The sequence below is a fragment of the Notamacropus eugenii genome, chromosome 1 (genome assembly GCF_028372415.1).
Source record: "Notamacropus eugenii isolate mMacEug1 chromosome 1, mMacEug1.pri_v2, whole genome shotgun sequence".
Taxonomy (NCBI): Eukaryota; Metazoa; Chordata; class Mammalia; order Diprotodontia; family Macropodidae; genus Notamacropus; species Notamacropus eugenii.
The window spans coordinates 343,519,785-343,537,113 of NC_092872.1; the positions used below are offsets into that span (position 1 = coordinate 343,519,785).

Genomic DNA, 17,329 nt, shown 5'->3' on the forward strand with positions numbered 1-17,329 from the left:
TTTATCATTAAATACTACTAATATTCTGTGAGAGTACTATCAAAGAGTTAAGTTGCAAAATCAGTCAATATGAGCTTGTTTGGAGTAATATAATCTATAGAATACTTTGTATTTCATTATCACTTAGTATGTGTTCTACTTTCCTTGCTTTGTTGAGCTATGGGGGTAGAATTTCTTTGGAGTCAGACAGAAATGGAATTAGGTCTCTCACTCATGTGGTTTCAATTAGGTTCAGTTAAAAATAGCTTATAATAAAAGTGTTTTCATTTCCAATGCTTCAAGACTTTGGTACTTTTAATCCAAACAGAACAAGAACTACCTTTGAAAAACCACTTAATATATTTATTAAGCAGATACCCAAAACAAAGAACTTTACATAACTATCCAGTGCTAACTCCATAAGTAAACATCTTTTGGTTTGGTGCACAGTGATCTCACCTTCCAATTTCAGCTACACATAAATTCAGTTTTCCTTTTCAAAGCAAATGGCATCCTGTGACAGCATGCCAAAGAGAAGCTTATTTAAGAGACCAAAAGGAAAAGATGAAAACTTTTTAAAAAATCTGAATCCAGAAAGAAAATATCTAGCACAGCAACAAAGGTACTTCTCATTGAGAATCTGGACCAGGATCATTGCCACTCTTTCAGTCAGGTAAATTCAGTGTTCTCTTCATATGCTAATCTTGAATGGCAATGAAAAGCTCAGCCAGAACACTCATTTGTCAGTATGATATCTAGGGGGAAAGAAAGCAGAAAGTTATTTCAGAGTAGTTCTGGGGAATCTTGCTCAAAATTAAATACATAAATGATCAATTATTATAAGTGGAGACATGGGGGGAACCCTCTTCCATACCTTCCCTTTGCCTACTACCCAATAACCCTGATGACTCAGAGCAAATGGAAGGAATAATATGGCTGTTCATTATAATTTGGGAAGAACTGGGACTCAGTAGCTATAAGCAAACCTTCTTTGTGAGATGGAGGGATGCCAGGCCTTATTATCTACTCTGCCATTGTGTCCTAAAGTCCACCAGATCTTAATACATACCCTGCCACTATGCCTCCCTAAAACCCATAAATATTGTTATCTCTACTTTGCCATTGCACTGTTAAGATATCTGAGCTATTTCATCTGTCTTACAGCTAACCTTACGTGTACTGTATCTCTCAACTGAAGGATGAGTACCTTCAAGGTACTAACAAGGACTATCTCATGTTTTCTATTTGTATCCCCCAGTGTTTGACACATAGTAAGTGCTAAATACTTTTTAATTCATTCATTCTTTCAGTTGTAATCAGGATACTGGCCAATGAAGACCTAGTTCTTAGAGCATGTACACACTGGATGGAAGCTTGTGAGTAACAGTATTAGAGAATCTCCCCAACCTCTCAGGATTACTGATAGGACCCTCAGGGGAGAAGTAGCTAGTTCTGTTCTGCTGAACAAACCTGCAAGTTCAAATCAGTGTTGGATAGTACTCACAGAGTCTATGCTGGGACCCACTGGGGAGATTCCCTACCTGGGACTCTCTGAAGGTACAGTCAATTTCTCTGGTGTGTTTCCTTACAAATAAGAACAGTTTCTTTGAGATAACTGTTGCTTATTTGAATACTTACATACCGATATCTATTCTATTGCTGTGGCAAGTAGGAATATTAGTAGTTAAGTATAAGTGCTAGTATGAGTAGCTAATATAAGAAGCATGGATTTTGCCTCCCTAAAATATTGATTCCTAGGTCATAAATGCTCAATTTTTCTTTTGGCTTTTAAAAAAGACCAGGACTGCTTGCCTAAACCCTTATAAATCTTAAAGGCTATAGGAGAATGTTTGCTTACCAGTCTAGAAACTCGAAATAATCAACCCCAAGTGCTTAATCCTTTTAGGGAGCACCATACCTCTTCAGGGCTTACTTGAACCTGTTTTCTTTCCTCTCAAGCTGAGCTTATTTATCCCTCTCAAAGTGAGTTTGTTGGTCAGTTGGGAATCGAAGTGAGGAAATTCCTGGTGCCCACAGGGACTCAGAGGAAATTTTCCTAGATCTTCAAAGCCTATGGTAAAGATACCCCTTGGGGAAATCTTGGTGCTTTGAGTGTAGAGATTTTGTTCAGACATCCAGGTGGATTTCTTATGTGTTTCAGGGATCCTCGAAGATAAAATGTAGATGACCTATATTGTTCCCAGGACCCAAAAGAAGTTAACATGATGAAACCCAGGCTGTGAGGTGGATCCAGAGCAGAAGGAGGTCTCTTTAGTGAAAAAGGGAGAGGATGAGTGTTTTGGAGCAATATCTGAGAATACTACACAGACACCAAACCATGCAGATTTGGTACCAGGATATTCTCTTACTACTAAGCAAGCAATAAAATGTTTAAACTTTGTCAAATGTTTTTTGCTTGCTGAATCTGCACAATTTTGCGTGTAATTGGGAGTAATTGTCTTTCACCTCTATGTGTGGGATCATATAAGATCTGTACTATAAATGAAATGACAATGCTTATTCCTCTGCAGACCTCAGGGAACTGTTGTGGATTGGGGTAAGGACTTTTCAAAATAGTCTTGGCTGAATTCATAAAGGTAGCAAATTTTTTAACAAAGGGAAGAATGTTAATGTGGGGACTGGTCAATAAGGGATCGGTCCTTAGAGCAGACCAAGTATCTGCCTGTTGCCAGTCCAACTGTAGGCTCAGTGAGCGTGCATCTGGGAATCTGTGATGGAGGGTCCCTCTCTCTACGCAATTCAGACCATGCATAGGTATCTTGACTATTTTCTGATGGCTTAGTATGTGAATGAAGAAAAGACTTCTAATTTGCTGTACAGACAAAACTGAGTATGCACTCTAGAGGCTGGAGCAAATGAAACCTCTCTCTTCCAAGATGATGAAAAAAGCCAGAACTGATGTAAGCCTCTGGGTGTGCAGAAAGGCAGAAGCAGTAGAAGTGGTAGCAGCCTACTGCCAGTTGCCCTATCTACCCACTTGGTTACTCCTTGGTTGTGAATCCATGGTACATATCACCTCTGTTTCTTTTGTTTGTATTTATTCTTTTCACACCTCAGCGAATCGGAACTAGAACAGATCAGATGACCTTATGGCTTTTCAAAGGTTAAAAGAGCCACGAGAGGTTGAGCAGCTGGAGTCCACAGCAGAGAGTGCTGGCAGCTTGCAGCAGCTTAGCCAGGTGAGAAGCCATTTCTGTGGAATGACTTGTTTAAGCAAGCCTAGCAATAAATTGAGCCAGCAGTTGAGAAATCTTGTCCCTCAAGCAAGGGAATGACTTGTCTGTTGCCTATGCAATACCCAGAAGTGAACTTAATGGAAGAAATGTTTTATAGCAACTACTTAGTTTAGGCTAAGAGACCAAATTGGCAAAGGAGGATCCTCCTAATTTGGGAAATTTCTGCAGTACTCTTCTATTTTTTTGCCTTATTTTCTCAATAAATATATCTCTTTGCAAAAGATGTCTAACTTGTCAGTTATATTGAGGAGCTGGTAACTGGCTGAATGATATCAGGGTGAATACACCGGATGCTTATGAGCAACAGTAGTGGAAAATCACTCCCAACCTCTCAGAGTAATCCCTAGAACAGGAAGAATAAAAGCAATAGCCATGCTTTGGAGATCCATCCTGCTAGTTTAAGTGAGGTTAGAGAGAAAATCCCCAGAGCCTCATTCATAAGTAGCCAATTATCAAGCCAGCTTGAATATAAATTTGTAGGATTTCATTTTATGTCTGTTTCGAAGGGGAGCTAAACAACTAATTGAGAAGAGAAAAAAATCATACTGATTGTTTGACATCCATACCCTCAAACTAACTGTATTGATTTGTAAAGAGTAAATTCATAAATCAAGTATATACATCATGCCACGATGTTTTCTTTTGCTCTTTTAGAAGGGAGGAAAAGAGGGAGAGATGAGAAAAGAAGCAAGCGAGCCAAAAAGTGAGCTAGAGCCAGAGAGCAAGTGAGCCAGATAGAAAGCATGAGAATAACAAGAACATGAAGTATGCACTAAAGTGAGAGAACCAGACATAGAGAATAAGAGTATACCAGAGAACTAGGGCTGGGGTTGGGAAGGGAGGGAGTGAAGGAGGGAGAGAAAAAAGGAGGGAAGGAGAGACAGACAGAGAGCGTTACAGAGAGCAGCAAAGTGAGCCAGTGATAAAAAAGAGAATACTGTTTTATGTAATATTATACCTCAAATGACATAGGCTAATAAATAAACACCCAACAATTCATATTCTTATTTCAAAGTCAGATATCAGACTTATATAATGAGATTACATAATGTGGTCCATAGTAAATTTTCTTTTCTTTTTGGAAAGATTCCTACTGATTTACTTGGACAGTTCTACACTTTTGCTTTTTGTTTTTATGAAACATTGAGCTGCTGAGTTTTAATTCTTCCTTTATTACTTCTGTTCCCTTGATCTGTTTTCTTATTTTTAACTAGTACCAAGTAATTTGAAAAATAACTGCTATATAATCTGAAACCAGGAAATCCAATTCACCTTTCATCCCTTTTCTTTCATTATTTTTCAATTTTTTTTGTGCCTGTAAGGGAATCTTGACTAGTTCTAGAAAGTATCCCCTTAGTATTTTAATGTAGCACTAAATCTATACAACTCTAATTGTTCTGTCATTTTTATCATTGTACCCAGTCATGATTACTGATATCCATGCATTCAATTAACTAAACTGTTCTTTCTTTATGGAATATGGAGTATACTTCGGGAGATGGAATCCCAAATATTTTGTTCATTTTTGTAGCTATTTTGGATATGATTTCCCTTTCTTCTACTATTCCATCCTAGGTTTTATTACTATATAGAAATGCTATTGGTTTTAGGGTGTTTGTTTTGTAATTCTCAAAACTACTGAAGCTAGTAATAGTCTCAATCAGTCTCTGCTAATTTCCTACGATTTCCTAAATACATTACCATGTCAATAGTAAATAGGTTTGACTTCTTTCTATCTTTCTTTACATATATAGAGCTTAGTTAGCATTGTGCTTGGCACACAATAGGTTTAAGTGCTCATTCTCTTACTGCTATTGATAGCATTGCTGAAATCAAGTCTAATGAAAGAAACGTCTTTACATTATTCCTTTATTTGTGAAGAAAGCTTCTAATATTTCTCCACTGCATATAATAAATGCCTTTGGTTTTAGATAGCCATTTTTATCATTACTGTTTTTTAAAAAGATCCTTCTTTGTCTATACTTTATAATATATTTATACATATACATGCAAATATACATGTATGTATATATGCATATACGCATTCATAGTGTTGTATTTTGTCAAAGGCTTTTCCTGTATCTCTTGCTATAAACAGGGCAGCCATGTGGTGTAGTAAATAGAGTGCTGGGTCGAGAGTCAGGAAAATTCATCTTTCTGATTTCAAATCTGGCCTCAGATACTTACTAGCTGTGTGACCCCAGGCCAGTCATTTATCCCCATCTGCCTCAGTTTCATCATCTGTAAAATGAACTGGAGAAGGAAATGGCAAACCACTCTAGTATCTTTGCCAAGAAAATCCTGCAAGGCATCATGAAGAGTTGAACATGACTGAAACAACTGAACAATTTATAAAGATCTGTAAAAAATGATGTGTAAAAGATCCTACAACATGATTATTTTAAAAGTGTGAGCAGGTACTTTGGGTGTATCAGAATGGAAGCAACATCACAGGATGAAGAAAAGGCTGTGCCTCCTTGACCTTTAAAAAGTCAATACGTTGAGTAGACAGAGTCGAGGAGAATCCTAGGTCCTGATGAAACATTTAGAAGACATATGGAGATGGAAAAGGTGGAACTATGAGAAATCACTTGGAAGTGGGACAGCAGAAGTCAGGTGGACCATCACAATGAATGGGAACTGGAGCCAGCAATTTAGCCATATCAGCCAGGAGGAGTTTGGGAACAGGAGCCCAGTTACTGAAATTCCCATTATACAGACCATCATGCAGTAATACTTCAGTTCTTTCATAGAAACCTGAAGATTCTTCCTCAGAGAAAGAGGAAAGTCTATTTTACTTTGTTTTCAATATCACCATGATAACCATGGACATTTGCTAATGTATACTTAGTTGAAATAAAGCTGGAAGGAGGCAAATGAGGGGGAAACATTCTCAGAGAAGGGACAGAAAGAGATTGAGCATTGTAGTGTTTTGTCAGAAGCTTTGTCTCTGGCTAAGGCTCAGAACTAACAAAATGATAAATAGATAACAGATTCTTTGATACAGCTTCACAAATTAGAGAAGGAACAATTAAACCAGGAATTTCAACTAACTAGGCAATGAGGCAGCAGTAGGTAAAGGGCAAACAGGAGTGGTTAAGTAATCTGCACACTACACGATCTCCTTAATATATGATTATACTGTTTCTCTAACACTGAACCATCCTTTCATCTCTGGTATAAATTCAATTTGATCATAATGAATGATTTTTTTGAATAAAATCCTAGAATTTTATTTAAAATTATTCAACTAGTATTCATTAGTGATACTGATCTATAGTTCTTTTTCTTTGCATTAGCTTTTTCTGATTTAGGTTTTAGGACAACATTGACCTCATAAAATGAACTGGATTGAGTGATTTCTTTCTTAAATTTAATGAATAATTTGTAATTTTATAAATAATTTGCACAAATATTAATTTTTATTGAGAAAAATGTGACAGAATTCTTCTCTAAACTCATCTGGATGAAGTTTCCCCCCTTTAGTACTTTCATTACAGCCTTTACAATTTCATTTTCTAAAATTGTATTATTTCTATTTCTATTTGGCGTCCTGTTAATTTGATTTTATATTTTTGTGGATAATCCTCTACCTCTTTTAAGTCATCAGTTCTTTTTTGCCTATTACTTTATACAAAAGGTTCTGATAATTTTAAAATTCCTTTCCTGTATGTTATGATTTCACTTTGTTCATTTTTTGCATTTTATTTTGTTAATTTGATTTTCCTCCTTTTAAATCAGGCTACATAAAAAGGTTTATTCTTTTTGTTAGTCCTTTTTAAATAACCAGCTTTTGTGTTCACCAGTTTAATGGTCTTTAGGTTTCCAATTTATATCTCCTCTAATTTTCAATATTTCATTTTTGTAGTTATTTGGGGATCATTTCTTGGTTTTCTAATGTTTAAATTCTATATTCAATTAAAGAGTGTTTCTCTTTTTTTCTATTTTGCTAATGTATATTTTTAGAAAATAAAAAAATTTCCTCTGAGGACTGATTTAGCTGCATGCCTTAGATTTTGGTATATTGTCTTTCACAAAGTTATCAATTTTTTCTATGATTTGTTCTTTGACTCACTCACGGTTCAGCATTCTGTTATTAAATCTTCACTTAGATTTTTGTCTTTTACTTGTGTTCCTATATTAATTACAGTTTTATTATAAATAGGCTTAGTATTTTTACTTTCTAATATGTACATGTAGCACAGTGTACTGGGGCTTGAATCAGAAAAGTCAGGAAGACTTGAGTTCAAATCTGGATATTTAACCACCTGGACATTTAACTTGTCCTTAGGTAAGTCACTTAACCTCTATTTGCCTCAGTTTCCTTAACTGTAAAATGGGGATCATAGTAGCATTTACTTCCCAGGATTATTGTGAGGATCAAATGAGAAAATATTTGTAAAATGCTTAGTACCATGCTGGGTATGTAGTAGGTGGTATATAAATGCTAGCTACTGCTACTGTTACTATTACTACATAGTCTATTTCTATAAAGGTACCAGGTAGAACTGAGAAATAAATATATTATTAAATTTTCTCCTTCAGATGTTATCATACAATTTTTAGCTCTAAATTCTCCAAGAAATTGTTCAGTTCTATATTTTGCTTTAAAAAAAAAGGTTTCCATTATATTTGTCCAGTCTGAGAAAATTTGTTACTGTTATGCCCCTAGTTACCTATGTCATTTTGTCATCCAATTAACTTTTCCTCTATGATTTCTATTCTAAGTCAACTGGTGCATAAGATGTTTGCAGAACAAACTCTGTGCTCATACTTCCTCCCCTTCCTGAGCCTTTTCTGTATTTCTCCGTGATTATATCAATTAGCCAGCAAAGATAATTAGTTTTTACAAATGAGAATTTCTAATGTAGTATAGTAATAAGAGTTGATATAAAAACATTCTTCCTAAAAGTCTGAGATAATCTTTCACCTAGAGTCCATTGGCCTTAAATTTAGAGAGCACATGTGGTGAAGGAGTAACTCAATTTCTGGTTGATGGAAATCCCATTCTCCTTTGTGGTGTTCTCATGAAACTTTTCATGAAGTATGTGTAGCTTCCTGCTGGGTCCCAAGGGCTAGGATCCTGTAGAGTCCTGAAGTTGTGTTTCTTCCCACTTGTCCAGTTTTTCCTCTCACATCCCAGCTGAATGCCTTGTTTGTTACTGGTCAGGTTTCTCTGATGACAAGGCCAATGTAGGGATGGAATGGTACAGTAGAGGATCAAGGAGTCTACCTTCTCAAAATGCTTGAGAACCTAACTACTGAAGCAGTTTGATATCAATGTTTTTCTCCTTTTCTTCTATACTTGGACCCAGAAGTATATCTAGTTCTTGCAAGTAATCCTAATCTATTTCTTCATCTGATTTTATCCATTAGTTAGAAAAACTTCACTCCTTCCCAACCTATTAACTACATGGTTTGCACCTAGTCTAGAAGGGCAGTTAGGTGGTATAGCAGATACCTATAGTAGATAGTTCCTGGCTTGGAGTTAGGAAGACCTGAGTACAAAAACAATCTCAAACATTTACTAGCTGTGTGACCCTGGAGAAGACACTTAATCCTGTCTGCCTCAGTTCCCTCATCTGTAATATCAGCTAAAGAAGGAAATGACAAACCACTCCAGCATGGTTGCCAAGAAAATCTTAAATAGATTTAAGAAGAGTTGGGCACAACTGAAAGGAGTGAACAACAACATTGTACCTCACTTATATCTTTGATTGATTCTACAGAGATATTTAAGAATCGTTTACAAATAGTTTTCACATTTGATTGATTCTGTAACTCAGTTAAAGGCATTCCCACTTAATAAATGTAGCAGGGCTTAGAGAATTTGGTGTTGGGCTTTTGAGATATAACCCTCTTACATTTTAATATTATTGTTGATTTATTATCCTTGGTACCTTTAAATATAATGTAGTCTTATTCATTTCTATTGATGTGAATTTTTATTTTTGCTTTTTTTTTTTTTTTGGTTAGTATAACTCTTGCTTTTTAGGATTCACCTGATTAGGCAGGTGCTAAAGGTACCAAAGCAGGGCTGGTTGAGATTATGTGACATGAATTTGTAATGGAACCAGAGATTTTTGAGATTTTCTTTAGCTCTGTTCAGCAGCAAGTGAACAGGAGCAAAAGCAATGGATAATGGGAGCAATCTAAGGCTGAGGGCAAGATTAGTGACAAGACCAATACGGAAAGGTTTTGACAGAAGAGGAAAGTGTCGAGTTGAACTGTTCCACCAAGGGGTAGGGAAGGGGAAGGAAGGAGAATATAGCCAGTATAGTGGTGATGGCCTGGCAAAGAACTGAGGGGTGGAGGGATTAGAAGCTAGTGTGAGAAAGAAGAACAAGATATGTCACTGCAAAGCAAAAGGAAAGGTGGAATGACAACAGATGATGATCAGATAAAAATGTTTCATAATTCATGAACATGGACTTGTCCTGCTTTGTCTCAGTCTTATCAGTGTGAATTTGTAACATTGGATAGGAGTAATAATTCACATTATCCAGTGACTCCAAATAATGGGGTCTAATTCTACCTCTGGATCTCTCCATGATCATTTTCCATCTCATTGATCATACCATCTAATTCTTGGGTCCAACTCCCCTATTTCCCTAATTCCCACCATGTGGGTGCCAGGTGATTCTAGGAACTCACAATCCTTTCTTCTGACCTAGGATGTTGTTTGTGGAGATCAACACTTTCCCTGAAAAGGTGGCCTCCCAATACAACTTCCCAATGGTAAATTTTCCAAGAGAAAGATGGGATGAGCTAGACTGGTACACTTAACAAGGCAGTAAATCTGTATTTCAAAAAGAAATTAAAAGACCTAATGAGTATGTCCATCTTTAATGGTACAGTTATTAAAAAATATTTCTAACTAATGTAGGTATCTCTGAAAACTCTAAATCTTTTTCCTAAAACTGCGAACATGCACATTTAATGATTGGCAACCTCTTATTACATCTCTTTTAAATATTATATTCATTGATATAAATTAGTTTTAAAACTCACCCCAAAAATATAAGTGGGAAAATATACTCTTGGTTTATGAGGGAAATGTTTTACAGTTACTATTCTTATGATGAGATCTTAGTAAACTCCTTTGCAAAAAGCTAACTGGGTCTACTGACTGTTTATGAGTATCACACTAGTTGGGACTCATAAAATTCAGTAGTAGCAGCGGATTCCTCCAGCGTATATGTGGACTCAAGGTAGCAGCCACCCTCTGGGGATGGAAACTACCAGAAAGACTACAAGTTGAAGGAAGTATTCTGGAGGGACTACTACATATAAATGTTATGTTAATCTCTTCAAAGGTCCAATTTCTGATTTGACTGTTAAAGTAAATTTCAGTGAAAGTGTTAGAATAGTCTTTTGGAAATATAACTAGTGGTTTATTACTATAACAATTAGGGAGAAAAACAACAAAATTAGGATTGGGATAAATTCTAGTCCTGGCTTAACTACTATACTACCTACCATCGTCTCTCTAGGACTCATTTTGCTAGCTTTTGAATAAGGGAGTTGACTATGTCATCTCTTAGGGCTTTTCTGTCCCTCCAGCTACAGAATGCTGTCAACCCTGTATGTTGTCTATTTGCCACTTCAATCCTTCCTCTCTGAGGTGCTTATTACTTATGTGACCTTGAACAAATTCACTTTATCTTTCTTGGTCTCAATTTTCGCATCTGTAAAATGAGGAACAGGAATTCCACAAACTCTAAGGTCCTTTCCAGCTCTAAATATATTATCAGATCAATCTGTTTATCCTTCACATTCTTCAAGTGGTCCATGTCTCCCAAATCTTTTTTTTTTTTTTTAATTTAAACCAACTGTTGATACACGGGCAGGATATTAAATAATCACAGGAGTCTTAAAAGACCAAAAGTGAGCTTTACTTATCAGGGTCTGCTATATCACTGCCAAATTTGTTAGGAACTTCAACTTCTAGGACTAAAATTAGCCAGGCGGGATGCCTAGCCTGCATGTGGTTTTGCTATTTTTAGTTGGGGGGAGGGGTGGGAAGAGGATTGGGGAGAGGAAAGCTAGGGGGAAGGACAGAATGTAGAATGGAGTTTAGGCACAAGTCTAGATTAAGCCCAGAGAGGACATAGCTGTCTTATACTTCTAAATTACATTATTATTATAATGTAATCTTATTATATAAGATAAAGACATTTAGACTTATTTTTGAAACTGCATGATCATCCAAAATTATCCACAAAAGATAAATTCAACTATATTTGTATATTTTTGGTCCCCAAATTTTGTGAAAGTTTCATTTGTACATTAAGTAATATTTGGCTGAGAGCAAATTAAAACAAGTTTCATAGTTTTTCTTGATATTCTGTTGGTCTATATTTATTTTATTTAGACTACAACTATCATTTATTTTCAAGGAGATATTAGGCAGAATAGGTCACTGAAAGAGTGCTTGAGTTGACATCAGCCAGCTCCTGGGTACAAAGCACCCTCTCTGAGCCTCAGTTTCCTCAGCTGTATGTAGCACTAAAAATATTAAATCTGCACTTCACAGGCTATTGTGTAGATCTATGTAGGTAATATATGTAAAGTGCTTCAAAAGCTTTAAATCACTGTGTAAATGCTAGCCACTATTATTAAAATAACCAGCTAACTGCACTATGTCTAAGTTTAGTAATTACATGGTTCATAATGAAATAATTTTGCTAGTACATAATTGTCTACTCTTTTCAGTATTTTACATGTAGCTTGATATTTGCCTCACAAATGGAGGCAAAGGAGTTGTAATAGAAAAGAACCTAAACCTAGGGTTAGGCTCCTAAAATACATGCTTCGCTAATTGGCCTATAGAGATGTAACATCACCGCAGTAAATAGATCAGCTAATTGACTTTAACAAGGATGCACCTCCTGCTTAAAGCAAAATAATGGAGTACAAGTAAAATATCCATCAGTGAAAAAAATTTAGTACTATATTTGTTTTTACTTGATTTCAAAAAGGCATGCTAAATTCAAATTTTGAAAATGAAACAAGAAAAATTCATGGTAAAATTATTTAAGCTATCTTGCATTTTACAGGACATTATAACTTCTCTGGATGAGAAAGTTACATGCTAGCTATAATTACTGATATTTTTTTTTCCATTTTGGATTAACAACTACTTCCATTGATTAAACTAAACTCTTTTTCATAAAGATCTAAATATAAACACTAAGTAGAGTTGTGCCATCCAGTGGTATATGGAGATGATGCAATAAAATTGTCCAAATACTGATGGGATAAGAAATTTATAGTTAAGCTTTAAGAATCCAGCTTCAATTTAGTAGATTTTTATGTAGCACTCACAGTGAAATTCCCCATATATTTCAGATGGTCAAGGTCACAATGGGTCAATCCAGTTCTCAGAAAATGATCACAATACTTCCTCTGGCTCTGCTTCTCACTTTTCTGAGTGGGCCATAATGCCTCAGCTGCCTTCTTACCCTGGAAGCTCCATTAGTGCTTGGGGCCTTCTCACCCTGGCATATCCCTCTATCCCTATTAAGCCCTCTTCTTTCATTGGTGAGTTCTTCCTAGAATTTCCATTTAGAGGAAGGACACAAGGTGGTTATTCTTTATTCTTCTCCTTATTCTGCTTTTGACTTTTCTGATTTTGCCATTATCTCTCCTCAAATTCTCCCTTCTTCTCAACCAATATGTTTCCCTTTGAACCTCAGCCCCCTTTGATGTGTTGTCTTTCCTCATCAATGCCTGGAACACAGTAGTTCTAAATAAAAATACCTTGTTGTTACTAGAGTAAAATAAAATTGTTTATTATAAATCCAATATTAATATTATCTTAAAGTCTCTACTTGGTACAGGTTAAGCAAAGACTTTGGAATTTCAGATTTGAGATACATTGCTGAATGACTTGGGAGTCTTAAGTGTCTACTGACTCTTGTTTTTCCTCACTATAGATGTAGATCAACCTCAGTTCTTCCTAAGAGAATAATGTAGAGCCATCAAGATGTCATCATCCAATTTAGATTTTAAAAAGACATGTATTGATGAAGGAAATAAGAGCACATATGTATGATGAATTTTTAAAAAAAGGTTCTATAAGAATAGGGTTAGAAAATATATAGAGGACTGTGTTAAATTTATAAGAATACAAGCCATTCTCCAGTTGGTAAATGGTCAAAGGATACAAACAAGCAGTTTTCAGATGAAGAGATTAAAGTTGTATGAAAAAATTTTTTAAATCACCATTGATGTGAGAAATGAAAATTAAAACAACTCTGAGGTACCACCTCATAATTATCATTTTGGCTAATATGACAGGAAAGGAAAATGATAAATATTGGAAGACATGAAGGAAAATTGGAACACTAATGCATTGCTGGTGGAGTTGTGAACTGATCCAACCATTCTGGAGAGCAATTTGGAACTATGCCCAAAGGGATAGAAAACTGCGCATACCCCTTGATTCAGCAATACCACTGCTAGGTCTGTATCCCAAAGAGATCATAAAAGAGGGAAAAGGACCTACATGTACAAAGATATTTAAAGCACCTCTTTTTGTGGTGGCAAAGAACTGGAAGTTGAGGGGATGCCCATCAATTGGGGAATGGCTGATCAAGTTGAGGTATATAAATGTAATGGCATACTACTGTTCTATAAGAAATGATGAGCAGGTAAATTTCAGAAAACCTGGGAAAATTTACATGAATTGATGCAGAGTGACATGAACAGAAGCAAGAGAACATTATACACAGTAACAGCAATGCTGTGCGAGGATCAACTTTGATACACTTAGCTCTTCTCAGCAATGAAATGATCTAAGACAACTCCAAGGGACTCATGATGGAAAATGCTATCCACATCCAGAGAAAGAACTATAATCTGAATGCAGATTGAAGTATACTATTTTTTCCCTTTTTTTTTTTTGGTTTTCTCTTTCTTGTTTTCCTTTTTGGTTCTGATTCTTCTTTCACTACATGACTAGTACAGAAATATATTTAATATGATCATACAAGTATAGCCTACATCAGATGCATACTGTCTTGGGAAAGTGGGAAGGGAAAGAAAGAGAAAAAATTTGGAACTTAAAATCTTATAAAAGTGAATGTTGAGAATAGGGTTTGGGTTGCTAAAGCTCAAAATGAGCTGAGGCCTGTGAAGAAAGATGAGGACAACAAAATGGGTTTTTAAATGTTATTAGTGAAAAAGGGAATATTAGGGGAAAGTAAGGATAGGATGCTACATTGGTATGGGTGGGATGTGGATATTTAATGGAGGGTAGAGACAAATTTGCTGAACACTTCTGTTTCTGTTTTCTCTGCAAAGAAGAATCATCTTTGGTCTAAACAACACAGCACAAAAATAGCTAATGAGGAAAAGACAAAAAGGTGTAAAGAGAGTCAAGTTCTCTTAATGAATTCAAAGGACCAGGATTAGATTAACTACATTCCTGAGTAATGGGAAAAAAAAAACCTAGTAGATTGGTAACAGAGCCATTATTTATTGAAACTTAAAATACTATGAAGAATGGGAGAGGTACTACAGGACTTGAAAGGGGGTAAATACCTCCCCCCACCTTTTTTTTTTTTTTAGAAGGGAAGAGAATGGAGCCTGAAAAAAGAAACAGGCTAGTGAACTTAATTTTCATTGTTGCAAAATTCTGTAACATATCATTAAAAGGATGATTAGATAAAAGGAAGCAGTGATTTCAGAAAAAGCAAGGCTTCATCAAAGGCAGATCATGCAAAACTGAAGTTATTTCCTTTTTATTGACAGTATTACAAGACAAACAGAGTAGACAGAGTTCACTTAGATTTTATCAAAGCATTTGGGCAAAGTCTTCCATGTTATTACATGGAAGAAAAAGAGGGAGAAATTTGAGCTAGATAATAGAGCAATGAGATAAGTTTGGAAGTTACTGACTGGAGAGATCGAAAAAATAGTACTAAATGATTTGATATCAACTTAGAAATTTACAGTAGAGTGTCTGAGGGATTTCTCTTTGGCCCTATGGTACTTAATATTTTTTATTTTGGAGGCAAGACCTTTATGTAAAATACTGAAAAGGATAAAAGGAAAATTATTCCATTAACAAACCATGTAGTTACTGTAATTAGATATAACACCACTAGCTAGTTATCTAATAATAACTGCTGATATTACATTGTACTTTAAGGTTGGTGAAGCTCTTTACATATATACGTAACCGAATTTGATCTACACAACAGCCCTGTGAGTTAGTGCAGATTTAACTATCCTTTTTCTATGGCACAGGAAACTGAAAGCTATAAAGGCAAAAACAGTCATTTATACCACCTGATCTCTTGTATCGGATGCCCTCTTTCTACTTGCAAAGTTATCTCCTTAGATTAGGCCCTCATTGTCTCTGTCCTCCACTATAGCAATGGTCTCCTAATTGGTCTCTTTGCCTCATGTATCTCTCCATTCCAATATATCCTCCACAAAGCTGAAAAAGCAATTTTTCTTAAGTGTAGATCTGCCCATATCACTCTAGGGATCATATTCATTATGATCAGATTAATTATGAACCCCAGTGGTTCTTGCTGCCTCTTGTATAAAATATAAACTTGGTTTCCAACATCTCTTTCCATCTTCATTATATATTATTCACCTCACTTTACAGAATCTAGCCAAACTGACTTTCTCTAAATTTGTCATACATGACCCTCCATCTTCTATCTCTGCACTGTAGCACTGGCTGTCCCCCAATGCCAGGAATACACTCACTCCTCAACTCGATCTGAGAGAATTCTTTTCTTCCTTTAATATGTAGCTCAAACACCTTCTACGTGTTGCCTTTCATAATGTACTTAAATGTTAGAGTGCTCCCTTATTAACTGTCTCATTATATTACATTTGAATGGATTATATATATGACACACATATTAACATATATTATCATATAAATGACTATGAAATTTGCAGATGACAACAAAGGGACGGTCAATATATTAGTTAACAGTCAGGATTCCAAAAGATCTTCATGGGCTATAACACTGAACCAAGTTGGCTTAAAAAGTTAACAGATACAAAATGAAGCAGGCATGGCTAGACAGTAATTCATCTGAAGAAAATCTGATATTTTTGTGGATTTCCTACTCAATGAGTCAACAATGCAACATGAAAAGCCAAAAGCTAGAATGCATTAAGAGAAGCAGAGTAGCCAAGATGAGACAAAAAGTAGTTTCTTGTATTCTCCTGTAATCAGGATAGAGTTCATTTGTAGGGCCTACAATTTGGGAAGAATATTGAATGAGAGAAAAAGACCTTGTCATGGTCCCTAGTAGCATTACTAATACCTTGCTTTGTTCAAGGTGAAACTTAAGTATCTGAGTGGACATGTGAAAGCTACTTTTAATTGAAAGCAACTTCTTGAGAATTTCTTGAAATCTAACATACAGCATTAGCAATTTAGATTCCTTAATAAAAAATTTTAATATATGCTTTATTTTTGTACATTCATCAGATTAGCACAATATTGTCATTCAAAATCTAAAGACTTTTATTTCATGTATCCAGAAAATATCTGAGTACTTATACTGATAAAATGCCAACCTAGACATGATAGAGCAGGGCATGATATTAAGTGCAACAACAAAAAGAAAATTATATAATCTCTACCTTCTAGAAGTTTCCAATCTAGTTAGAGTAATCAGACACCTATACAGTTTGAAAGTTCAACAAAGCAAGAGCTAACACTCTAATGCAATAATACAAGATTACTAAAAGACAATAAATAATTCCACATCAAATGACAGTGATATAGGCAATAAGGAATTCAGAGAAATAAATTACTATGACATTTTTACAGAAAGTTTGATGGAGGAGGCAGAATTTTAGCTCAGTCTTGAAAGATGAATAGGATTTGGATAAGTAGAGACCAAAGGGAAAGTATTACAAGCAGTCGAACAAAGGAGAATGAATGTAAATAGTTTATGTAGGCACTCATTGGGCTGGGGAGCAAAGCATTTTTACAGAGAAGAACATGAGTAATATGGTTTTAAAGACAGGGTGTAACCAGATGGTTGAGGTCCTTAAATGACAAGCCAAGGTATTTGAACTTAACGATGCACATAACAGGAATTCAGTGT

General features: G+C 35.5%; 1 protein-coding gene across 3 annotated transcripts in view; it reads right to left on the bottom strand.

The window, feature by feature from the left end:
• Positions 1-320: 320 nt before the first annotated feature.
• MEIKIN (meiotic kinetochore factor) overlaps positions 321-17,329 on the bottom strand; it is a 160,916-nt gene continuing 143,907 nt past the window's right edge. For all 3 annotated transcript variants that reach the window (XM_072629978.1, XM_072629976.1, XM_072629977.1), the window contains one exon: positions 321-734. In XM_072629978.1, the coding sequence (XP_072486079.1) occupies positions 703-734 (32 nt within the window). In that variant the 3' untranslated portion in view covers positions 321-702. The remainder of the gene's footprint in view (positions 735-17,329) is intronic.